Here is a 26589-nt window from a genome sequence, read left to right as displayed (position 1 = left end):
GTCTGCAAGAGAGGGCGTCAGGGGACTGGATTTGCCATTTCTGCAGAGAACCCGGATGCCTGACCGCTTCCTGTGCTCTTGGGCCAAGCAGCCCCTTCCCCTCCAGGCAGGACGGAGGTTCCAACCCCCACCTTACCTATTCAGGGCTAGGTTCTCTCTTGTCCTGAGGGGTATCTGAGTCAGCATGGGCTGCTGTAACAAAGTACCATAATTTTCTCGGGGTTTATTTCTCAGGGTTCTGGAGGCTGAAAGTCTAAGATCAAGGTGCCGCACAGCCAGATTCTGGTGAGGCCACTCTTCCAGGCTGTAGACGGCTGACTTCTTGTGTATCTTTACTTGTTAGCTCTCTGGCCTCGTTTTCTAAGGGCACTCATCCCATCATGAGGACCCCACCTCCATGACCTTAGTACCTTCCAAGGGCCCCACCTCCAGATACCATCCTCCTGGGATTAGGGTTTCAACATAGGAGTTTGGAGGTGAGGACTCAAACACTGAGTCAATGGCAGGGAATGTCAAAGTAAACATAATTTTTTACATGGATACAGGAGTGAAGTTTCTCCTGCTTAGCCCTCTCTATTGGTGATGTCACACGGGGGGACCACTGTCCTCAGGGGCACGTCGCTTTCCCACCCCCTCTGCTTTGATCCAGCCTTTGAAGACACTATGCTGTGTTCTAAATTCACGTTCTTCATCTTCTTCTTGCCTGGCCAGAGGAAACCGCCAAGGGGCCTGGATATCTGGGGCATAGACTGGTGACTGGAATGAGATCCTGTATCTCAAACCTCAGAACTTTCCACCTGACTAGTTTCCAAACACTTCCCCACCCATCCCATGTGTAATTAGGTGGAAGGGAGCTTTCATTCAAGGTTTAGCTGACCATAGTGAATAAAAGTCATTGCCAAAAATAAATGTCTTCCCCTGGGACTGCCTGTCTCAGATTCCACCCTGTGACTTTGCTTATTTATGGTACCAGGCCCCTTCTGTGTCTGGGACATTTGCATTACCTTTCAGGGTTGTAGTTGAGGATTTTGACCTCGAGGTGAGGAACTAAGTTATATCTCAAACAAAAATCTCCCTGCCCCTGTTCAATGGTGGCATGACAGCCAGAATTTGAATGTGTAGCACAGGGAAGCAGAGGTCAGCCATATAAGGGGTGAAGTGCCCCATAAAATACCCCTGCAGAACCAGAACCAAAATGCAACAGGAAGCTTGTGAAATTTAGAATCATAATTTTTGGAAAACATGCTACTGACTCTTCCAGGTGGAGAACCAGATTTACCTGTTGGACATCAGGCGAAAAATCTGGGTTATAAAAAATGAAATCAGGAGGGCAGAAAAGGTGGGTTGCAGAAACAATTAGCTTAATTTGAGATTTTTGCCCTCCTTCACTGATGGAGACTGGATCCCCTGGGGACTTGGCTGCGGGACTTATAATCAAGCTGATTTTTAAACCACTAGCACAGACTTCATCCAGAAACTGGAAAAATTCCCAGGGAGAATGCTGTTGGGGTAGGGGGCAGACATTCTGCGTCATGGTTAGAGATGCCACTGAAAAGGCACATGATGGGCAATCTCACAGGCTCGGGGCTGCGGCTGGATGACCACGTGAGCCTGTGAGTCCGTTGCTAAGGCTCATTCACGCACAGCGTGGATGCAACGGCCGAGTCCTGCTCCTGAACAGGCTCCTGGAGCGGACCCTGGCATCCCTGTCCCATTCATGTCGCACCATGAAAGGTGAGACAGGGGTCTGTTCTCCCAGGACAGTGCCTTGGAGCCCCAAGCGCCCCTTCCACTTGGCGAGGTGCTGGCGAGGTCCGGGAACAATCCTCCATCTCTCTAGATTCAGTCCAGGCTCATGTACATACAGAATAAAATCCCGTCTTCTGTACTTCCTTTGGTGAGCACAGCTTTGTCAAGAAGAGCAAGGTGAGGTTAGTTGTGGTCACACGCGTTAGGAAGGTAGCACGGGTCTGAGGGCACGCAGACCTCAGCGATGCTGTGGAGCGGGGCGGGCGGACCCCGTCCGGGAGCCGCTCGGCGCCTGTTGGGGGAAGGCAAGTGCACCTGCCCTGCCGCCGACGCTGCGGGGATGCTCGCGGACGTGCGCGGGACAGCGCCCCCGCCCCCCCCAGAGCCGGAGCCGCACGGCCGGCCCAACCCCGCACACGCTCTGGGCCGTGGTCCTCAGAGAGCGGCTGTTTTCCGCTGCGAGGACATTCAGCCAGACCTCACGGAGGAGCTATGGTCCCGGGGCCTGGAGAACCATCCTCCCCCGCCGGCTGGCTGTCCGGCCCGCACACCCCCTTCCAGATGCCACTCCCCCGGCAGCTGGGGCTCTACAGGCAGGGGACTCCGCCTGGGCAGGCCGTCCTCACCCAGCCAGTGGACGGAGGCGGGTTGGCCCAGGGGAGCAGCAACACTGGGACGTCTCCACGGCCTGTCCTCGTCCCTCTCTGCAGGACCTCATGGGAACCGGGTGACCGACAAACTAGACCCCGGAACAATAAGGTTGTAGATGACTCACCTGCCTCTTCACTGACAGGAGCTGTGAGGGGATCAAAAACCTGAGGTTAGCCCAGAGCATTTGCCCTTACAGTTTAGACATTTCTATTACTCTTCTAAACTGACCCCGAACTCCCCATCACCCCCTTTTCTGTTCCTCTGCTCCATTATCACCAACAATGCAATCTCCCTCAAGCACCAACTGGCCCCCACTCATGTTACAATCACAAGGCAGGTGCAAACCCCTCCCTTGACCAGAGGGAGCACCCAGGGCACGTCCCACGGATGGACGCCAGATGTTCAGTGATTCTCTCCTTTCCTCGTCCTTCCCCTCTCCCCACCAACCTCCTGCACATCCAATGAGTCCACTACACGATATCCCACGTCACCAAGAGTTCATCAGGAAACACCCAATCAGAGTTTGTAGTGTCAACCCTGACAGCTGGGGTTTTCTCTCGGCCCAACTTTGTGCCTGACTTAAGCTTTGATGTGGAGGCATCCACAGAACACTGTGATCATTTGTTTTAATTCACCAGCAAAGAGTGAGCCTGTGAAACTGTGGGCCCCCATCCTCCAGCCCAATAAGAGCAGAACCCCAGGGGCGCCTGGGTGGCTCAGTCGTTAAGCGTCTGCCTTCAGCTCAGGTCATGATCCCGGGGTCCTGGGCTTGAGCCCCGCATCGGGCTCCCTGCTCTGTAGGAGGCCTGCTTCTCCCTCTCCCACTCTCCCTGCTCCTGTTCCTGCTCTCGCTATCTCTCTCTCTGTCAAATAAATAAATAAAATCTTAAAAAAAAAAAAGAACCAAACCCCAGACCCATGCTGTCTCTCTCCCCACGACCTCGCTGTGTGATCCCAGGGGTGCTGTGTAGTTTCCAGGCTCTATGAGTAATAAACATTTAGCTTTCCAAAGTTTCCTGACCGTTATTACTGAAGGGCATCTTGCAGTCATGATAAGACCCATGAGGGCTGGTCCAGCCACAACCTTGCTTATTGATGAGCTGAGACCAGCACACACAATTTTGAAAGCCAAACCCACCTTGAAAGGATTCCTTTTCTCTGGCCATATTTTATGTGAGAGTCTTTTTACTTATTAACAAATGTTGGTTTAATGCCTCCTGAAAGGAGAGAAAGGAATCTCGTTTCCTTATAGCAGCTCTCCTGTCCTGTCCTCCTCAACAGAAGAGCCTGAGCAAAGGGTGTCCATGCATCTCCAAACCCCATCTTGGAGATAACTGTCTAAATAGTTCTCACGGAGAAGTAGTAAATGTTGAAATTATAAAAACTGTATTTATGAGAATATACTACTCTATGAATTATCTGAGATATCAAAGCAGGAACTCATAACCCAGGAACGGTAAAGTAGCCGACCTTGAACATTAAGGACAAGGATGCGTTGCAGTGTGATTTGCCCAGAGCCCACTGCTGTGCATCAGACTGCTCTCTGAGCTTGAAGCAGAGACCCGAGCATTCCTATTGGTCCCTGGGCTCTGATAAACCCTCAGGGCTTTCAGGAGCTGGAGACCTCATCTGCTGCCACCTCAGTCCTAACTCAAATTATTGGACTCACCAAAGATGACGAGCAATGACCACAGCAGCATGAGGACCTGGTTCAGCTATCCAAGAAGAGATGAAGAGATGTTCCCTCAGCCACCAGCTGGGGTCTGTGTGCAGGGAATGGAAACTGCTTTTCAAACTAAGTTTTGTACAATTAGCAAAAAGAAAAAAAAAAAAAAAGGAAGTGGAAGGGCTTGTCAAGTCTGGCCCCTGTCTTCTTTCCTATAGACGCTATGAGAATGAAGATGGTCCTCTAGGTGCCAAATAAACTCCTTCTCTTGACACTTAACACTTAACACACAGCTGTTCATGAGTTGGACACAGTTCCAAGTGTCTTATGCTCACAGGGTTATTTAATGCCCTGAGCAAGCTTCTGGAGTCTGTCCGATCCCCTTTACACAGTTGGGGAAACAGGCAGCAGGGAAGGCAAGTAATGGACCGAGATCAGCACGGTCACTTTCCAGTAGTGACAGCTAGGAGTTAAACTCAGGCAACCGCATTCCACAGTCTGGTTCTCAAATGCTGCCAGATCTTACCGTGATCTATAATGCTTCTCAGTGTTCCTTAGGATAGCAGGACCACCACTCAGGGTTCCTGGGTGATGTTTTCTTCAGTCCATATCTAGCCTTCTAGACCGGGATGTTGCTAAGATTCAAAACACCGGCTCTGTATCATTGAAAACATTGTCCTCTTCCGTATTTCTAATCCATGTTGCTTTTAGGACGGCATGCTGCTCCCAAGGCAGCCACACCCTCCAGAGCGCGCATCCCCAAATTCTGTTATCACTCCCTTCCCGATTAGATGTGGTCCCCCTAAGTGTTGTATGTAACAGTCCACTCAGGGGCAGGCTGAACAGACAGATACCTGTTGCCTACGTGGACCTTATGTAGCATGAAACTTTAAATCATAAAATCATAGGTATTTGTAACCTGGGAACTGACTGATAGTGAATTGAATCATAGACCCAATGTCATCTGTTCCGGCGAATACTTAACATTGTCACTCACCATAAACATAGCTTTCCTTTGGGAAATGCTGATGTATGTACATGATGTCATACTTTGTATCATCAAAGCCTCGCTTAGAGTAGTGTAAAAAGAAAGTGCTAAAAATACCCAAAAAAGCAGGTGAAAAATAAATTGTATGTCCAACTGTGTACTATCAAGCAGCCATTAAAATGATTCTGTAGAATATTCAATAGCGGTAAAACTTGTTCACGATACACCGTTCAGGCAAAGGAGGCTGCTGGATGCAATTTATCTGCTGCACACCATCCTGCCCAATTGCCAATTAAAAAGAAAGTGTGGGACAATAAACACCTACACGTTAGTGCGATTATATCTAATGTAATTAAAGGTGGTTTTTATTTTCCTCATTTTGCTTATCAGTGTGTTCTAGTATTCTTACAATAAACACATTTATTTATATATTTCTAAAAGATTCATAAAAAACAAGACCTGGCTTTTTTTAGCCCCTATCACCTCAAGTGTACCAAGCGATGCTACTCTACCTTTCTGCATGGGCACGTGGTTTATTTGTGTTTGGAAGAGGGTGAGTGTTTCTCTCCCTGGGACCAGAGCTGCTCACTGAGCTTCTTGTCAAGCCCTTGCCCGTGGAAAGGCTTCTAGGTGGCCTGTGGCTCCCCCTCGTCCTGCCCAGTCAGGCCGGCACAGGATTCTGATGGAGGACAGTGAATTGAGGAAGAAAATACAGAAAAAGGCAGAAGCAAAATGTGGAGAAGGAGCTGGTGGTAGGTATTGGTTTTTCATAGACATCTGAGCAGATTTTTCAAAATGTTTGTGGTTTCGTTCTGTCTTGTATGGGCATGTGGCTCTTGAGTTGAGAATTAGCTTTTTCCCGTGGCATTATCAAATGGCAGGGAGTGTGGCTTATGTGAAAGTGAGTGATGCAGGGGAAGAGAAATGAGTGGCCACAGTGGGGTAGGTGGGCCACTGGGGTGGCAACGAGTCCTTAAGGGGACTGGACTGCTCCATCTGGATGCTGCTCACACCTGACAGATGGCAGACATTTATTTACATGTGGACGGACACAACTTGCAGGCCCACCTAAACTCAGATGCAAAGTAGGGCCCGCAGCCAGAGACGAGGAGCTCAGCAGTTCATTAGAGGACAAAGTAACTTCATGTTCAGGTTACAGTGGTGGAAGTGAAACTGTAGGGTGGGGTGCACTGGCCAAAGTGAGAAATACAAACCCTCCTTATGCCGGGATATTTGGCCACCAGCAAGATGGAGTCACAGGTGCCAGAGAGAAGCAGAGTGACCTATAGACAGAAGCCTCTGGGACCAACCAGGTAGACCCTTGACTTGGAGATTCTGCGGGTGGCAGCATACACAAGAGTACTCTGTCAGATGCGGGGCGACAGTGTCCCGGTCAACTTTGTTCGGTGTCTTCCAGGGGACACAAGATGCAATGCCAAGGTCAGGACTGAGACAGAGACAGAGTCTTCATGAACTACAACTCACAACAAAATAAACACCATCTCCCGTTTGAGAGGAAGTTGATTACCAGGATAGTCACAATAAGAAAATGAGGCTGATCAACTTCAGAGATCTCTGGATGTATTTGGTTGAATTTGGGGCTGCAAGGCTGCGACGACAGAATTAAATGTCATAATATATGCAATCACCTCCCGCAGGAATTGCGACATTCATGGCTGTGGACATGGTCCCAAGTCACCGCCATCATCCTCATGTGGGAGCAGTTACAGTAGTAATTTCAATTGTTACTATAATCATCTTGAACAACATGATATGTCTTGGTTGAATGGGGCTTGACCTAGAAATTTCATGTCTAGGGTAAGAGATACATTCTTTTGGAAGTGCTAATGTTTGTTGGAGCAGAGCTGGCTGGTGGGAATCTCGATGTTGTTTCTGTAGACGCTCTCCAAGTGTTATTTAGGCAGACCCAGACCTTCTGCCCAGAAGACTCTCTACAATTTAATTCATCAATTCCTAGAATTCTGATGGCCTCTCCATAGTCCAGACAGCATGGCAGGGAATTTGGACCAAGAATGCCTGGAAACTTTTGTCCATTTCCTCCCCGGCAGATGTGAAGATGAAGAAGCTCCAGAGACCCAGTTTCTCTGAGAATTATCCATATATCTACTCCAGGAAATCTGAGAAGGACAGGAGTAAGTTTAGTTTCAGGTAATGATTGTTTTAGGAGATTGGGAGTTTTACAGATCTCAAATTTTTCTTCTTCATGAGGAAGATCATTTTCTTCAGTGTCAGTAGAAATTATTATTAACCCCTTTTGAAGAAGGTGTTGCCATTCCCGTGGTGGGGGATAGAGGTGAGCCCAGTCTTGAAGTCTGAGGTGGGGAGGGGCACCGGGAGACTTAGTGAGGCTCTGGGTAGATATCTGAGCAGCGTCTGCAATAGGGAGCAGACCTCTCTCGGTCTGGGAAAATACCTCCTGCCAAGTGGCCTGGGTTCCCTGGGGGTGATAGGCATGGTGGGGCCTCCCCCAGGACCAAAGACAATTCAATGTGAAGCTTTCTATTTTCTGTTCTAATTATATATGTGTGAGCTGGGTGAAGGGGACCCTTGGGGCATTGAGAACACTGACCCTTAGCAGAGCCACCCAAAGCAGCTTCCTTGGGTATCTTTCCAGCAGTAGAATATCGGCTGTTGGTGGTAGAAGACCAAGAACCAAGATCCAGATTGTACTTCTGGTTTTTGGTTTTGATTTCCCTGCAAGGGATTTGCTCATTCTTCTAACCTACTCTGCTAATGACTGCTTCCTAGTTCAGGAGGTGGTAATTCACGAGTCAGAGGAAGGGTGCATTCATTCACTCAGGGATGGATAAATATTACATAATTTTTTAAATGCATAATTAAACAGGTAAAAAAGAAGGAAAATTTCCTCCATTACAGATTTAAAAAAAAAGGAAGTGAAAACAGTGTGTTACACATGTAAATTGACATTACTGGTGCCCTGGGGAGAAAATATTACACTAGATAATTTTTATGAGCTTAGCATTTAGTCCATCTGGAACTTGGAGGCAAAACCCTGGGTCTGCAAAAGGTAGAAGGTTGAAACCAAAACACATAAAATCTGGATCATCAAAAGACTTTCCTTTTAATAAAAGAGTGGCTTGGTGGGGAAAAACATTCACCTACCAGCACAGAAATGACAACTAACCTTGTCTTTCTATGAGCTCTGGGGGAAATAGAGAGTTTCCCTTGAGATATCAGAACCCCAGGACTGTGCCACTCCCATGGGTGGGCTCCGGGAAACCCCAGATAAGGAATTGTCATAAAAAGTGGTCCTGGGCCAGTGATGCCCCCAGGACTTAGAAGGAGCAGGTACAAAATGGCTTTTGAGGGACACAGTCAGAAGCACAGATCACATGAAACTCACCATGCACAGGACGGGTCTCCATCAATAGTCACAAAACCCAGCAAATCATGATGAACAAGATTCAAAATATGTGAGAAATGCAGGCTTAAATACCTAAAACTTCAGGCAGAAGAACTACGTAAGAATTACAATAAATTAAATGTATTTAAACTATTTTAAGGTTGTTAAAATAATAAAAGGAAGTATTATACCCATAACAGAATATAGAATGCTATAAATAACAAAAAGGGAAATTTGAAAAGAAATAATAATAATAATTTTTTGAGCATTTAATGTGTGCCATGTACACCTTGGAGCATTTTATTTTTTTTCAGATGTTCTAAATTTTTTTAAATTTTATTTACATTCAATTAATTAGCATATAGTGTATTATTAGTTTCAGAGGTAGAGTTCAGTGATTCATCAGTTGACCTTGAAGCATTTTAAAGAAATGATTTTACATAATGAACAAGACAGCATACATAATATAGTAGATACAATTTTTATCCCAGTTTTAAGCATCAAGAAATACACAGAGGTTAACCAATTTGATCAAAACTGCAGATCTAGTAAATGGTGGAAAACACGTGTAAATCCAGAAAAAAGTTTGAGCTTCTGGTCGCCTGGGGCTCCTACTTCATTCCTGGAGTCCCCCTGAGGTCCAAATATTTCACAGTGGCAGATAAAATACAAAATATAAAAATTTACAATTGTCCTAAGAAAGAAAAAGGTAAACAGTCCCATGGGCCAGAAACAGAAATGCAAGGGAGAAATGCAGCTGAGGAGGTGAGAGCCAGCGAGGGTGCTGGAGGAAGACCATCACGGCACAGGCAAGAGAGGGCACAGAGCTCCTGAGCTGGGACGCCCAGGGTGTGCGGGAAGAACACTGGGGACAATGAGGTTGGATCCATCCAGAGATGGGAAAAGTCATCCTCGACAGAAGTTCAAACAGTGTTAGTGTTAAGCAGAACTATTAAAACAGGAAGTTTTTATTTGGATGAGATAAGGTAGCATGGGAAATAAAAGAAAAAAGAACAGACTACTGAATAAATAATAGTAGATAATTTATATTTATTTGAAAAAAATACTTCAATCTCTATCTCACATTTTTTATTTCAAAAAGTAAAGTCATAATATAAATATGATATAAAACTCCAAAACAGGAGAAGTCAGATTCTTACCTCACACCAAACATACATATGATATCCTGAGTGAATATATATCAAAATTAGGAAAGCATTATAAGAACATATAAGAACATTTTTAGAACATAATCACATGGAAGGGGATGTGAGGGATGTTTCTGGAAAGATGGAGAAATTTTATATCCTGACAAGAGTTTGGGTTACTTGGGTGTGTGTATTTATCAGACTGATGGAACTGAGCACCTAAATTGTGTGCACCTCACTGTACATAAATTATAAATAGTTCCTACAAAAGCTACAAGAAGAAGGCAAATGAACACTGAGAAAATGCACAAAGGACCAGCACAGGAAACTGGGAAGAACTACAAATGTACAGTCAATTTATGGGAAAAATGCTCAACTGCTTTAGTCATTGTAAAATTTTTAATTGAAATAACAATGATACTTTTCTCTCACAGACTGATTCTCCCATGTGTTGTTGGTCGATGTATTCACTGATACAGCAGAGCAGTTTGAGAGTATTTAACAAAAATATAAAATGTGCACAACCTAAAATGCCCTAGTCCCTGATTTACAAATTTATCCTTCAGATGGATTAGCAGGAACACAGAAATACGTTTGTGTGAGAACATTTATTTTAGTATTGTTTTTGTAATATAAAGTTTTTGGAAACCACCTAATGTCCATCAGCAATTGAAAAGATTAAAATATATTATGATAGTATTTCATTAACAATGTTGTTTTTAAACAATGGATACCACTCGTGGTGTTAGATACAGGGAAGGCTCTAACATTTTACATTATATATTTCTAAATTGTTTTAATTTGTAAGAGTTGGTGTATAATTGTTTTAAAATTAAAACGTAGACTCCAAATTGTATTGCCACATTTTTTAAAGTTCATGCAGAAAAGAAGAAAAATTATATTCGTAAAGCTTCTAGAGGTGCAACAAATACAGAACTTTGGGTGTGGTGAAACTTACAAAGATTGTATCTCGTTACAAATATGGGGGCATCTAGGTTAGTTTGTGCATACAAAATATGTCACTAAGATTGAATGTACCCACAGTAACTTTACAAAACTTTGTTTGAATTCTAATTTGGGAGCAGTGACCCCAAATGCACAGAGTCACATATTTTATGCAGAAACAGGACGAGTCGTGTAAGTGTCGGGGCTGGAGTTCTGTTCTGGAGTTCAGTGCCGAGCTTGTCTGCACTTGGACAAGACAACGGGCACCCATCTCTGTGCGCAGCTGCCCCGCAGAATCGCTAACCTCGTGTCCATGCACTCTGAGTGAGCTTCACTGTCCCTCCACCCCAAGGTCACCCACCCTGTTTCCTCTTAGAGAAAGAAGCTAGAGCACAATTTGACCTGTGCCTAAAACAACCAGTAGGAGCCGGGTCCCACCCCTGCATTCATTGTGGTTCTTTGGGTGGTTTCTTCAGGGCTAGAACCACCTCCGTTTCACGGTAGTTGCAGGAATAGTCTCTGGGGGGAAGCACCTGGATGAGAAGTCCTGGAAAGCAGACTACCTCAGGATCTCTGAAAAACATACTGGTTCTGAGGCTTGGGGTCATGGATGGTTTCCAAAGAGCAGAATCTTCCAGAATTTTACATAGCATCTTCATAGTCCACATCTGCAACGCTTGCCTTCTTCAGCCTAAAATAGATGGCTGAGGCATCCTAAAAGTAAAGGCACATGGATAGGACCAGAGCAGGGAAGACACGTGGAACATGCCTCCCTCTGGTTCTCTTCCCCAACCAGCCTGGATGCGTCCTATCGCGGCACACCATGCAGCACAGAAGGTGGAGCCTCTTGGAAGACTGACCCTAGGTGAGCATTTTCAAAGGACCTGTGTCCTTCTGGTGGGCTGCAGAGGTGCTCCTGATGAGCCGTAAGCTTATCCAAATGTGCAAACTCCCATTCTAATGGGCCACTGTTAGGCAGTTCCATGAGCTGTTGTTTTTTTAAGGATGTCAGGATTTTGTACTCATAGACTACATTTAGCACGTCACTGGAGTTTACCAAGGACACAAATTCTGTCCTGAGACCTCTGGCTACCCCCACCACACTAGACAAACTTACAAAGCACCTACTGTCCTTGTACACATGTGGAGTTAGAATTCCTGTAATTTTCTGAAAGTATTTTTGTATTACCAGTGGTATCTTGAATTGTTCAAGGTTTATTTTTTTTATTTTTTATTTTTTTAAAATTTTTTAAAGATTTTATTTATTTATTTGTCAGAGAGAGAGAGCACGAGCAGAGGGAGAAGCAGGCTTCCCGCTGAGGAGGGAGCCCGATGCGGGACTCGATCCTGGGACTCCAGGATCATGACCTGAGCCGAAGGCAGCCGTTTAAACAACTGAGCCACCCAGGCGCCCCTTGAATTGTTCAAGGTTTATAAATTACTGAATTGACACAAACCACTATTAGTTTAGTTTTGTTCAATATTAATTGAGTTTTCCACGGATTGTGTGGTTAACCTCACAACACAAAGTGGTGTGTGTGTGGTTCAACAGTATTTCAGGATAAAGATTTTCAAGGAATAGAATTTTTAGACTAGCCATGTGCTACAGTGTATCTACAAATCATCCATGCGTCTGTTGCTAAAGGAAACGTCTGTGCAAGTCTCCAAAATTCCCTTGCACCGTGAGGCTTTACTATGACCAAATGTTTTTCCCACTGTGTGGGGGATAAGGGGAGAGATGGACCATTGGAACCTTTTGCTTTTCCTAAGTTGCCATAGTTTTAAAAGTTTGAGAACCAGTCCCTAGAAGAAAGAAAGAAGAGCAGGGATGAAAGTCCATTAGGGCTTCTAACTCACCTGGTCCGTGGTATGTGTCCTCTGGGGTTCTACTGTGGAATAAAAGGTGTGTGCTGTAAGATTTCACTTATATTTAAAGTCCTTCACTAAAGTCGTGCTAATAAAGGCTTCTTCTCCTCCTACCTACTTTCTGTGTATTGATTTCCATCAATATTTTTAGTCTTGCTTTTCTGCTTATCACAAACACGATTTCCTTACTGTACAGAGGACGATGGGCAGCCTAGAGGTGGACAGGTAAGTAGATGCCTTTGGGCATTTAAACTCTTTGCATTTCTGGACCCACAAGGTATGGATGGGACAACAGCAGCAAGTGGGGCCACTCAAGGAGGGCAGGTGGACACCGCCACCCCAATCTGCCATCGGACCGGGGGCGCTGAGCTAGCACCAGCACTCGGGGCTGCTCCCAGACCCAAGGCCCGTGCTCAGGGAGGTGGGGAAAAGCCCACAGCCAGCTCAAGGCAGAGCAGCAGTGCCGAAGAACACTTCCATATGCCATTTGCGGCCACTGAGTATCCTCTTGGTTCCACGAAAGAAAAAAGTCAGAGATACATTCACTCCCTCATGTCCCACCTGCTGCTTGCCGCTCCTGTTGCATATGGTACACCAAAGAGTAGACCTCTTCCCCGCTTACGACGTTCACTGAAAGAGAAGAAAGGAGGCGTGGTGACACCATCCTTTCTTCCTGCCAATTACCTCACTCCATGCCTACCACTTATCACCACAAAGACAGACATGCCATTTGTCCATGGAGGTGGCTGGGGCACAGCAGGCACAGGGTGGGCTAGCAGACATCAACCCACTGCCCCTTCCCTGGCTCCCTCAGGCTGCTTGGGCCAGGTCATTTGGGGAACCTCACCATTTTCGTATACAGACTGTTCCTGCAGTGGGGCAGCTGAGTTGACGTAGTTGGACACCTGTGCGATGGGGCTGGGAGGGCTCCTGCAGACACAGATAGTGGAATAGCATCCCAGATGCCCCAGACATCACTGTCCAGGGATTTGAGCAAGACATTGAAGGAGAGAATCCTGCTAGCAAGTGTCCTGAGCAGAATACTGACTACTGGGGAGATCCTCAGTGAGCTCCGCTGTGTGGGACAAACTCTGTACATGGGCTGAGCAAGGCACAGCAGAGCAGCTGTGGAGTGCACAGCCCATGAGCGCAGGTCCTTACCTGATGGGCTCAGTGTGGTGTTGCCCACACCTAGAATAGTGCCCCTCCCATTCAGGTGCTCAGTGAATACTGAATGAAGAGTATTGATTCCCCCTGATGGAGAACAGGTTACCAGGCAGAACAAGCAGCTTGAGGAAGGGAGAGAAGAATGTGAACTTGCACATACATGTACCCCTGGAAGACCACTACTCCAATTTGGGAAAATAATCTGATTTTTGTCGGCATAAACAACAACACAGTATAAAAATATGTCGACTAAACATTGATGTCCCCAGATGCAAGTGTTTTAAAAATCTTTTCCTCCTCTAAACTAAAGAACTTCACCAGCAAGTTTTCGGGATGGTTATCACTCTCTAGCCTGAATGACAGAAATGTGCATGTATCTTAACATCTCTGAGATACTTTCAGGATCTCAGAATCCTGTTTTCCTGCCTCATCAGAATGACTCACAGACCCTCAGATATTGATTAATTGATTGAATGAATCAGTTCATTGGTGAATGTGTGAAATGGGTCAGTTTAGTGAGGGAGGTGAATTAGGAAGAATGATGGAAGAAGGATTTGAATTAATCAGTTAATGCATAAATGAAGAGGAATAGCAAATAGACACTGTTATTAGCGGGAGAACTCTGGAGTAGAAGTTGGGATAATAAATATACAACAAGCACATGAGAGAGGACAACTTAAAACCGTGCAGATGGGTTTTTCTGCATTATCAGTGCACACAGACAGAGCAGAGCCTCACCTGCACGGGTCCCTGGCCGGACGTCTTCCTATAAGTCAAGCAGATGAGCAAACACGTCAAAGGGGGAATCTGTTCTTCAGTTTTCTTGTGCGGGGACTGCTCCTCAGGCCTGCCACGGCATGCCAGAGGGCATCCTGGCCATCACTTACTCAGATCCTTCACTTTGCAGGTGAAGAGACTCAGTGCGGAGTAGTTAGTGAGCTTCCCAGACAGTTCATCCCAGAGTGAGGCCCTGAGCCCCAGCCTCTGAACCTGAACACCTATTGTAGTTTTTGCTTTGGGTTTTGACAACACACTATCTACTTTTGTCATGACAAGGACCCTCAGAAGCAGGCACTTTACAGCTAGGGTGAGGTGCCCCAAGATGCAGGACAAGCTTGGAATTTAAATGAGAATCTCGCATTGTCTCCATCTTGCTCAGTGAAGAACAGGAGTCCAAGATTAATTGCACCAATAAATATGTAATTACCAACTGTGAGCCAGGGTGAAGCTAAATAACAGGGCTCGGAGGAAGAATAAACTGAGAGAATTGCAGGCTGTGTGGCTGGGTGAAACCTCTGGGGGAAAAGGACATTTAAGCTGAAAAGCAGGAGAGATCCCGTGGTGAGCAGATGTGAGGATGCATGGACGAACATTTCAGAAAGTGGGAAGAGCATGTGATGGTGCTCTGGGGGGATGAGAATGGAGGCACTGACTTTAACTTGGGGTGGTTGGCAGAGCTGGAATTCCTAACTGGGTTATTCTTCCAGTAGCTGACTAGTTATTTTAAATAGAGTCAGAGTTTTGGGTGAAAATTAGATCCCAGAAGCACCAGACATCAGCCGAACCTCGACTGATCACACAAGGGGTGGGGGACTCGACGCAGACACTGCACTCTAGTAAGTATGGGTGCTGCTCCCATGCTGGGGGTCAGGAGCAGATCTGCAGGCTGGGTGGCTGCCAGGACATATCCGTCCCTCACAGCGTTCCCGTCCCCAGCCCCGCCTATTTCTGTAAAAACAAAGGTCACAGTAACAAAATACCAGAATCTGTAAATACTAACCTATTCTTTTCTTGAGGCAACAGCAGACCAATAGGGCAATAATGGTGGGACCAAGGGTGCCAAGCAGCCCTTCAAGGATTCCTGAGGCGAGAAGTTCCTTCCTATCCTCCGTAGGCACTGAGGGGAGAGGTCTGCACGTGAGCCACCCTGCAGGAGGGCTGGCCTTTGGAGAGCAGACGTGTCAGGTGTGGGCCGAGGCCAAGGTCTGCTCTTCCTGGGCGAGGGGGGCGGAGGTTGCGGGACTGACTTATGTGACTTGGAGCTCATCACCCTGATGGCAGGAGAGAGGCACCAGCCTTCATGTCCTCTGTGCCCCTCAGACACACCTCCTAGACAGCCCCACGTTCAGATGCTCCATCGTGGAAGCACAGCACCAGAGATACTGTGGGGTCAGTAAAACTCTCCCAGGATGCTGGAAAGGGACTTTGACCAAGACAATTCAATAGCCTGAGCTGTACCTGTGACGCTGAGTGGCACCGCCTCACTGCGCTGGGGCCCCAGGCCGTTGTCGGCTTCACAGGAGTAGTTTCCAGAACGTTCTGGGGTCAGAGAGAGGTTGAAGGACACTCCTCCTCCAGACGGGGCCGAGCTGCTCCCCAGGGTGACATCCTCGTGATAAAACCGGTACAGGATTGGGGGAGAGCCACTCTGGGCCTCACAGCGAAGCTCCACCACGTCCCCCACCACGGCCCGGGTCCCGGGCACCCTGACAGTGAGGACGGGGCGGGACGCTGGGACTGAGGGAGACAGGGAGTCATCAGAGAGGGTACCGTACTGTCACAGACTCGTAATCCCTGCCCACAGAGGCTCAGCCCCATTGAACTTCCCCGGGTTGCCCCAGGGAACATGGAGCCCAGCGAGTGGGGGTGCTGGTGGGACAGAGGTCACGGAACTTACTTCTGACGGTGACGCTCACCAGCTCGCTTATGCTGGGGCCATAGCCGTTGTCGGCCGCGCAGTAGTATTTCTCTGTGTCACTGTCCGTCACCGCCGGGATCTCAAACTTCGCGGCCAACGAGCGCTGGGTCTTTGTTTCCAGGTTCAAACCCAGGGCCCCTTTGTACCAGGAGAAGGTGATGTCTCCTGTGCCCTGGGTGGCCAAACAGACGAGAACCAGCTTCTCTCCCTTCTGCACTTGTCCCCCTGGAGGCTGTGTCTCCAAGCTCACATTCCAGACGGGGACTCCTACACAAACACAAGGTGACACATGGGGCGTGACCATCCTGAAAGCAAACGCCTTGGGTAAAGTCAATAATTCATGCAGTTTAGTGGCGGCGGGTGGCGGTGTTCTGAGGGCGGTTGCTGCTGCCTGGGGTGGGCCTCGGCCAGCCAGGTGGATGTGGCGGGGTGAGAAAGGCCAGCCAGGTGGATGTGGTGGGTGAGAAAGGCCAGCCAGGTGGATGTGGAGGGGTGAGAAACGCCAGCCAGGTGGATGTGGCGGGGTGAGAAAGGCCAGCCAGGTGGATGTGGAGGGGTGAGAAAGGCCAGCCAGGTGGATGTGGTGGGGTGAGAAAGGCCAGCCAGGTGGATGTGCTGGGGTGAGAAAGGCCAGCCAGGTGGATGTGGCGGGGTGAGAAAGGCCAGCCAGGTGGATGTGGCGGGGTGAGAAAGGCCAGCCGGGTGGATGTGGCGGGGTGAGAAAGGCCAGCCGGGTGGATGTGGCGGGGTGAGAAACGCCAGCCGGGTGGATGTGGCGGGGTGAAAAAGGCCAGCCAGGTGGATGTGGTGGGGTGAGAAAGGCCAGCCAGGTGGATGTGCTGGGGTGAGAAAGGCCAGCCAGGTGGATGTGGTGGGGTGAGAAAGGCCAGCCAGGTGGATGTGGTGGGTGAGAAAGGCCAGCCAGGTGGATGTGGCGGGGTGAGAAAGGCCAGCTAGGTGGATGTGGCGGGGTGAGAAAGGCCAGCCAGGTGGATGTGGCGGGGTGAGAAAGGCCAGCCAGGTGGATGTGGCGGGGTGAGAAAGGCCAGCCAGGTGGATGTGGTGGGTGAGAAAGGCCAGCCGGGTGGATGTGGTGGGTGAGAAAGGCCACACAGTTACCACGGTGGATGCAGCACCCCTCCCTCCCGGGGACAGTGGGGCTCCCAGGACCTTGGGCTCTCAAACCCGCGCTCTGCAAGGCACGGCACTACGGTGACCCTGCTACAGACGGCAGATCGAGCTGTCGGGGCTTGAACGCTGGTCCCACGTCTTACTGTGGGTGCTTGATCCAATCACGTCACTTCTCTGAGACTCAGTTTCCCGTCCGTACAATGCAGGGGGGAAGGTTAGTTATCTCCTACGGTTGGGACGGGCCCGTGACATAGTGCATGTGGGGCCTAGAGCGGGGCCTGCTGCCCAGCGGCTCTTTGTTCTGGCCCGGCCTCACCAGTGCAGAGTTTTGAGCAAGGGTGCGAGAGCCAACCTTCTGGGGGTGTTCCACATCCTCTTCCTGGCACCACGGACGCATCGTTGTCTGAGAACGGGGGAGGACGTTAGCGTGCCTACCCGCACGGGCAGTGACATGGTTCAGAGTCACGAAACGCCCCCTTCTCTTCCTCTCTCTCAAAACCAAGCCCCAGCTGCCCCTCCCATAGCCTTGTGCCCAAAGCCTGCCCTTACCGTGCGGATCTGATCTCTCCCTTCTCTGGAGCTCCCGTGACTCCCCACCACCGCCACGTGTCCCCCCGTGCTGCGGAGGGTGCCGTCAGGGGCCGTGATTATGCAGCGACTCGCCCCCGCTCTCCAGCCCAGGGAGGACGCCGTGAGGGGTTCCTAAGTACTCTTCCGTGCACTTGAGCGCAATTAGCAAGAGTAAGGGCAGATCCCTTAAGGACTCTGAGAAGGAGAGAAGCTCAGGCACATCTCCACCAGCTCCTTCCCCCCCAAGGGAAGAGCAGCCTCGTGCCCCTGGCCCAATGTCGGTCCCCGGCGCAGGGCCCCGCACTCACCTTGCACTTGTATCTGAATCCTGGGGCTCCGAGCGACTCTGAGCTCTGAGGTCTTCGCTTCACACCAGTAGGACCCCGAGTCTTCTCTCCACACAGTGGGGAGCTGGAGCTCCGGGGAGCTGCTCCAGCCCTGCCACAGGGCCTGGCTGTCTCTGAAGAAACAGAACTGGGGCTGGGCGTCCGGCTTCCAAGAAGCGGCCTGCACCTCACAGGTCAGGGTCATTGAGCTCCCCTCCTTGGGCCGAGAGGGCCTGGCTGTCAGAAGCAGCACTAGAGAGAAGGACGAAAGACACGTTCCAGGGCAATGGGTTTCAGAGTTCCCACGAGAGGCACGTTGTGTTCTCAGCATTTGGCACAAGGCCAGTTGGGTGCAGAGACCACCCCCACCCCAGCGGCCTGCCCCTATGCGGCGTCTCCTCCACCCACAGGGCAGCCTCTGCCTTCAGCTTGGTTCCCACTCTTTGACATTTCCATCCATGAACTAAAAACACCTTTTCTGGAGACAAGACAGGGTACCGACGACTGTTATCGGAGACGGTGAAGCCTGAAGTTTCAGGAACAGCGAGTGTGTTTCATTCATTCTTGTCGTGAACCATGTTGGTTATCTTCTTCGGCTCCCTCCCCCGGGCATTCCAGAGCCACACTCTGTCTTTCAAGGACAGACTGTGACCCCGGACGATCTGCCAGTCGGGGAAAGATTAGAGGAATTCAATGCTTTTTTTACTGAGTCTCTCCTGCCCCTGTTACTGCTGCTCTGAATGGAAGGACCCGGCGTGTGCTTGCCTGAAAATCCTGCATGCACACATCCAGCTCCCTTGCTCTGGGACTTTGTGCAAACCTCGTGCAAACCATGGGCATAAGGGGCAGTTTCAGCCCATACCCTGAGCCTCAGGGATGTCTCCTTTTCCAGCCGTAGGGGCTCTTCTCCAGATGGACTACAGGTGGGCAAAGCTGCCTCCCCACATCTCCATCGGCCCAGCTGCAGCGCCCGGGGAAACATCAAACCCCGGAGGACACTGGCTCTTGAGGCATTTGTTTATCCAACCTCAGAGCCTGGGCTCTTCGAGAAAGTTTAGGAATTTTCCTAAGAAAAGCCTGTCTCCCCTCACCAGATAAAATGCCAAGTGTTCTCAATCCCTGAGAGGGGGTTGTTGCTCCAACACCTGTCGTCCTCAAGCCTTGCGACTGGAATGCTTTATCCTGGGACTTCCAAAAACTTAATTTCAATGTTGGTACCAGAATATTCGCTCTGGGGCCTGGAATTCCTGGCACTAGGGGTTATCTTCTCTCCTTGGAAATCTGCAGTCCCCAGAGGACTGAGGACAGAGAAAGGGAAAAAAAAGACATGTAGGCACCTGTACCCCACTCTTCTGAATGGGGCAGGTGGTGTGGAATGGGACACTGGAGAGGACAGTTTGCAAGGGCTGGAGCTCAGTCTTGCAGCTCAGAGCTTGTTTCAGACAATTCTCAGGTATTCCCAGGCAAACCTGGCAAACTCCTGGCAAAGCTTCGTTTCTTCTGGAGGTGGATCTGGATTTCTACTTAGGCTCAGATTGGGCACTCATGAGGTAAAAGCAGGATCAGGCACAGAGCGTGTTGGCATTAACCCATGGCCTGGGTTCAACTTGGACGAACCTTGGGAGAGCATCCCAGAAGCCTGGGCTGGCTCTGAGTATCTCTGGCCGTTGGCCCTGCAGAGCTGTGCTCCCCAGCTCTAGGTGGGGCCTGTGTTCTTCAGGGGGGCAGGAAGCCTCTTCGAGCCCTGTGGTTAGTATTTTATGCATAAGAGAGCAGTTTTGACATATCCTGGATTGAAACCCACTTCAGTGGATGATTCCTTCGGGGGGAAAACTTCCTCCTCTGTTCGTCTGGTAATTTGAATCAGGATCAGAGCGATGGCGGGTTTGCGCCAACCAGAGTCTGAGAGAGAAGTCGCACGGGGGAAGAGCTGTGGCTACAGAGCAGGGCTGGAAATGGGAAGGGGGCAGAGTGCACTTCGCTTTCCCGTGGCCCAGGGACCGACTGTCACGTTCCCCATGGATGTGCGATGGTGGCGTTTCCTCCATTGCTCCTGGGGGAGCACCCCGTGGGGAAGACACAGGGGCCTTGCAGCCCCCGAGGCTGGGGGGAGGGGGCGGCAATTCTTCTAACATCCGTCTTCCACACTCGGTGACTTCCTGGGAAACAGCATCTCCCTTCCTGGGCTGGGACTTCCCACAGAAGGGACGGTGGTTTTGAGAAGGTGGGGCCAAGACCTGCTCCCCTAGCTGAACACAAGCAGCCTGGTCCCCAGGGAGCCTCTGTCATGGTAGACCTCGGCGGCTGCCACTGGATGGCAGACAGCATCCACCGGCCTCCTGCACGGACGGCCCAGTGACACGATGCCCGTGGACCGTGAAGAGGAAAGGAAGTGCTACTCACCTTCACTGGCTGGTTCACAGGGTGGAGCTAGGAGAGAATTCGGGAGAGGTCAGTACAGGTGCGGATCCCAAACAGGCAGCCCCTGCAGCCCGGCTGACCATCCCCAGTGCTGCTCTCCGCATGCCCTCCCGCAACCCTCCCCCCTCCTCCCTCCTCCCCCTCTTCCTCCTCCTCCACCTCCTCCCCCTTCCCTCTCTCCTTCTTCGCCCCTGCCCACTGTTCTCCTCCCTTCCTCTTTCTCCACCTCTGTTCTTTCTCCCACGTTCCCCAACACCACACAGTTCCTTTTGTGATCAGGAAATCCTTCCCAATCACGGCTCCCATCTGTGGTTAAGAGGTGGTGCCTTCGTTCCATGGCTCCTTCAAGCCCCGGGCTCTCATCCCTCCTCAAATGTCCAGATGACCCCACCCCGGCCTGGCCAAACGCAGTGACAACAGCCAGGCTCCTGCTCTTGATGCCCTTTATTCACCAACGTCCCGGCAGAGGAAGTCCACAGAGGGAATCTGGATTTCTCCAAAGATTCTCCCATAGCCCAAGGGTTTGACTGTGGTACGGTGGCATAATGATCAGGAACAGCACATCCTGGGGAGACGCAGGCTCTGCCGCCCGAGGGCACGGACCTGAGGCTGCTTCTTCCCCTTACAAGCTGTGCTACCCCGGGGAAAATGCTTCACCTCTCTGTGCTCTCCTTTCCTTTTCTGTGAAATGCAGGTAATCACAGGCCTCCCTCCCAGAGTTTCTGCGGGGATTAAATAAGTTCGCATCCATAAAATGCTTAGAATAGTGCTGGAATTTATTTAACAATCAGTAAATATTACTCATTATTAGTACCTATTTGAGCCCATGGTTAGTCTGAGATGTGTAGCCTGCTGTTTGAGCTTAAAAGCTGATGTGAATAACTTGTTCCTCAGGTAGGAGAATGGAATCAATGGGGCTAGCGTGAAAATCACATTTCTTATCCATCCGTACTAAAAATAATTCTGAGCCCTTACGGCATGCCAGGCATTGCCCCTGGGACCGGGGCTGCAGGAACCGATGTGAACAACAGTTTTTGCTGTCGAGGGATTTAGAGGGAGAGAGCAAATTAAAAAATCAATATATAGCCTGATTTCAGAGAGTGATCAGTGCTACAGGAGAGATGTAGCCGAGAAATAAGTCCGAGTATCTTAGGACAGTCATGACTCTCTGGATAGATGTCAACTGAGTAGAAAACAGAATGAAAGTAGAGGGCTGCCTTCTAAGTGTTTGGGGACGAGCACCCCCAGCAGAGAACTAGCCAGTGTGAAGGACGTGAGAAGGAATGAGCTTGTGGTGGGGTGGGGAGGAGAAGGTGGTGCCCCGGAGCTGATAGAGGGGCAGCGGTGGGCACTGGTGTGGTGGAGGTGGTCGGGCATCCTGGACTTGGGACCAGGTCTGGATTTCATTCCAGGTTTGATTGGGAGTTGTGGACAGTTCCGACTCCACTTAGGTTTGTAAAATCACTCTTATCCTGGGAGAGGGGCAGACCACTGTCATGCAGGAGAAGCAGGGAGGACACTAGCGGCAATTTAGTCTGGAAGGCAGAGGACACCAGCTCGGGCTAGCCAGGGCTGCCCATGAAGGGCCAGATTCCAGCATAAATTTGAAAGTAGAATCAATAAGAGTTCCTTATGGATTGGAGGTCAAGTGTAGAGGAGAGAGAGGAATGAGTGTAAGTCCTAGATTCTTGGTCGCAGCCACTGGAAGAATGGAGGTGACATTCATGAGCATGGCGCGGTCACCCGGAAAAGCAGGTTAAGTTGGGGGAACGCACAGGAGATCAGGACATGTGTTTGGCCGTGTGGAGTGCAAGGTGTCTACGGGACAGCTGAGTGGCTGTTGAAGGCATGGAAGTTGCTCAGAGGACAAATCAGAGCTGGCAAAATAAGCTTGAGTTTAAGGTCAAAGTGGCACATGAAGTGTCTGAACTGGGCTGGGAAGTGAGCACGGGTGGAGCGTGAGGTCTGGGCACCAGCCTTGGGAAAGTCGGTCAGGAAGCAACAGGTGTTGAGTTAGAAAACCAGCAGCGTGTGGTGTTCCAGAAACCGAGGGAAGAAGTGCTTCCAGAAGACGGAGCGAAGGACCACCCATGAGAGGCCGAGTTAAAGGAAACTGAAAACAGCCTGGACCGGGGTGACATGGAAGGGGTTGGTGGTCCCAGCAGGAGCAGTGGTGGGGACGGAAGGTGGACAGCCGTGGCCGAGGGTAAGGAGGACCTGTGAGCACCGAGAACTGGCCAGTGGTCGCTGGGGCTTAGGAACCCAAAGGGATGGAGGCCAAGAGGGAGTGTTTGAGGAAATGGAAATGCTCTGCATCTTGAAGGTGCTCACATGATTACAAATCCTTCTGGAAAATCAGAGCTGGTGTATCATAAAAGCGAATGTTACTGTGATGTAAGTTAAAAATGAGTTTAAAACAGGAAGGATGGGGGAGATGAAGCAAGCCCAGCAGCTCCCTGGAAATTGTGTGAAAGGGAGCTGGACACTGTCAAGGCACATTTCCATCGCTTTAGGCAAAAGGACACGGTGGCGTGTTTGTATGTTTACAGGACTAACCCAGAATGAAGAAACATGGTGATGGCACAGGGAAGGTTCTGAGAAAGCGAGAGCATCGGGGAACCCAGTGCACACGGGGGGAGTCCTGTCCTGCACGGGAGGAAGGACGGTGTCGCCCTGACCGAGGACACACGGTGGGGGCGGGTGGGCTCACGGACATGGCTGCAAAAAGGTGAGGACATGCTCTTCTGATGGCTTTCATTTCCTCAGTGACATGCAGCAAGATTGTAAACTGAGAGTAAGAAGGAGGAGTTTGAGGAGACAGAGAAGGCGGGAGATAGTGGTCCGAGTGTGAGGCACTGAGTAGGAAGGTGTAGGAGCGTCACCGGCCCTGCCAGGGCCACCAGAGATGTGTGCCCTACATTTAAAGGATGTGAGTCAACGGAACCGTGCCTTTCGTGTGAAGTCACATGCAGCTGCTTAGGCACCGATGTGAAGAATGCAGAGAAGCGTGTTGATCGGGAGGGTGTAGCCAGGGGAGGGTTGTGTGAGCCCCAGCATCTGAGCTGAGAGGCAGGGGTGCGGAGGACAGTGACGGACAATGAAAAGTCACCCAGGGGGGTTGAGAAGGGAAGTTACAAATGCCATGTGGCCACTGGGTGGGATTGGAGTGGGGTGCCGAAAACAGGGATTTTGAAAGCTAGCTGTTGTTGGTGATGATCCCTTCTAGGGTTTGATGGTAGGGATGAGGGGCCAAGGACAGAAGACAAAGGAAAGCATGCTGACGGTGAGGACAAGGAATGAAGAGCCCCCGTCGTTGTGTGAGTCATCCCTGTGGCTATCCACAACAGTGAGAACAGAGACAGAATTCATATTGGAAGGAAGGACAGACACCAAACACTTCCTCCGAGATAAAAGGTGAAATGATAGTTTTCTTCAAACACCTGGCTTTCCAGCCTTTACCACCTGCTGCCTGGCTCTGAGCCTCGGGGTGGAGGCCGAGCTCTCGGCCTCGGTGGGCGCAGGCGGAGGCCTCGGGAGATCCGGCCTGGACGTCCTACTCACCGCACATCAGCAGCATGAGCCCCAGCAGCATGAGGACCGGGTCGGGGACTGTCACTGGAGACACTTTCTCCTGGAAGGAGGAATCCAGCTCCGCGTAGAGAGGCAGCGGCTTGGCCGAGGGTTGACGAAGTCGGGGTAGGAAGTCGCGCTGCAGCACGTTTACAGAAATAGAAGAGCGAGAGCCCTCCCAAGGCCCACCTCTATTTCCTCTCCGCTGGGGCCGAGACAACAAAGGGCGCCCCTTCTTGTAGCTTTGTTCCATGTCCACAGCTCGAAGAGAGTGCACTCTAGCACGTCAGGGCCTCCCTCAAGAGCTCAGCGGTGTCTCCAAGGACCGTTCCCAAAGGCGATTTCTGACTTTGATGAGCGCTCCTCAGACTGCGGTCCTGCTGAAGGCCGCGGGCTCTTTCCCCGTCGGGAAGGATGTCCCCCCACAGCACATGTTCCCGCTTCGCCGGAGCTGCAGGCGGTCACTCGGCATGAGCAGCCAGGCCGGGCCCGATGGGCTCTCACCGGGGTTACGTGCAGGGCCTGAGGGATGACGACGGGTACGGGGTCAAGCTGTTTGTAAGGTCCTGGCTCCCACCCATATTTAAACTTTGACGGGGTAGCAGTCAGTGAAGCAGAAACAGATGAAAAACAGAATCACAGGAAATTACGGCCTGGGGGGATGTTTGTAAGTGAAATACAGGAAATATGCAAATGCAAATTAGCTTCTGGGCCTTCGGGACCGTTTGCCATGATCACCAGTCATGTGTGATGGCGGTCCCCCCCTCCCCTAGACCGGGAGTGTGTCATCTACCCCATCCCTCCCTGCAGCTCGCTGAGGCTCCCGGTCCCCGCCCCCGGAGCCTGCGGTAATTCAGACCATGCTTGGAAAGGATAAACCATTGTAATTTCCAACATTTCTTGAGTCTTTGAGGATCTAGGATTAAGAACCTGATAGCGTGTGGAAGCAAAGCTATTAGGGGACATGGCAAGATGCCATTCAGTAATGACGCCCAAGTGCAGTGTGGAGTCCCAAGAGAAGCATGGGGTCCGCATGGCCAGTGCTGAGCCAGCTGGAGGAGGAGGGAGAAGTGCTGGAAACCGACCGGGGGCCCCAGGGAACTCCCAAAGATGAGACAGTGCGCCCCATTTTGTTAGGTGGCTCAGGAAAGCCTGCCTGGGCGTGGGTTTGCATCGTTCGCAGTTTCAGGATTCTCATTGACTGAGGAGTGTGGAGCCCTCTCGATCCAGCATGTTCGGCTGTCTGTGCGTACCCTCTGCGTTCACCTCCCTGTGCTCGTGAGCTCGCCTTCACAATATCTCTCCCTCCTCCTGCTCCGGTTTAAAGGCTGCACATTGTTCGTTAAGCTCTCTCACACTTTTATTCTTATACATACGTGATACACGCACACACTAAGAAAGGTAGCGTGCTTATAAATTGTGAGTACATCGGAGTATCTCATGGGCCAAAGCCGGTGACTCAGGCACATCCACTCCTCCCAAAAGATACTTGAGTGAGTGGCTTGGTCATGAGAAAGCCTGGCTCTGCGACATGCTTTGGCCGCGGGGTAAGCGCACAAGGCGTTGCTATGCGCCATCAGACACCGCACTTGCACGGGTTTGCTCGGCTGCTCGTTCGATCTACTCTCCAAACTGAGAAGACAGAGAGAACTTGAACCCCGCCCACAGCCTGAAGCCCAGCCCAGCCGCGCCCAGTCCAACCTCAACTGACCTGCAGCCCTCCATCAGCCTGGGCAAGAAATAAACGTTTGCTGTGAGCCTTGAGACACTGGTGTAGTAACAACCCCAGGAAAAGCAAGCACGTTTCCGCAGCAGATTTGTGGCTGGGCAACAGCATGCATCACCACCTTGATTTCATCTTCCAGTTAACATTACCCATGTATTTATAGGGCCTCTGCCATGGACTGTTAGGGGTACACATCCAATACCCCTCGTGTTTCCATAAACGGGAGAGATTTTCCTCTCCATGCCTCAGGAAGAAAATTATCAAGGAGACATGACTTATTTGACTGATAAATTTAGGAGAAGCAACTGAGCGGGTGTGGCTTGGTGCCACCTGGGTTTCCTCCTTGGGAAGCCAGGCCTCACCACGCTGTCATCGGTCACCATCCACACACCAGGGTCCATCCTGCTGCAGAGGCCCAGGGCTGTCCACGCTGCCCTGGCCAGGATGGTAAACCTGCCTCGTGTAGTGGTGAGTTGTGAGAACCCACTGAGGCCACACAGCTAAGCCACTTCCTCCAAAGTAATTTTTACTGGTGAGAAATCTAAAGTTTGCCTCCCTCTGCATGACTCCCGTTACACTCCA

General features: G+C 50.3%; 1 protein-coding gene across 7 annotated transcripts; it reads right to left on the bottom strand.

The window, feature by feature from the left end:
* Positions 1-9465: 9465 nt before the first annotated feature.
* Positions 9466-24890, bottom strand: LOC118521335 (Fc receptor-like protein 1). Of its 7 annotated transcripts, none has more exons than XM_036069807.2 (12): positions 24273-24890; positions 20694-20720; positions 18273-18542; positions 17747-17797; positions 16243-16530; positions 15804-16082; positions 15346-15462; positions 14304-14331; positions 13246-13328; positions 12960-13028; positions 12390-12421; positions 9466-11246 (listed from the first exon to the last, which is right to left on the bottom strand). In XM_036069807.2, the coding sequence occupies exons 1-12, from the start codon at positions 24532-24534 to the stop codon at positions 11175-11177; spliced, it is 1578 nt and encodes a 525-aa protein (XP_035925700.2). In that variant the 5' UTR covers positions 24535-24890; the 3' UTR covers positions 9466-11174. The 7 variants fall into 7 exon arrangements, with proteins under 7 accessions (XP_035925700.2, XP_077934615.1, XP_077934617.1 ...); XM_078078489.1 differs by having other exon boundaries at positions 12390-12418; XM_078078491.1 differs by lacking the exon at positions 12390-12421.
* Positions 24891-26589: the final 1699 nt, after the last annotated feature.

This window comes from Halichoerus grypus, chromosome 7 (assembly GCF_964656455.1).
Source record: "Halichoerus grypus chromosome 7, mHalGry1.hap1.1, whole genome shotgun sequence".
Lineage (NCBI taxonomy): Eukaryota > Metazoa > Chordata > Mammalia > Carnivora > Phocidae > Halichoerus > Halichoerus grypus.
This window is presented reverse-complemented; position numbering and strand designations above follow the sequence as displayed.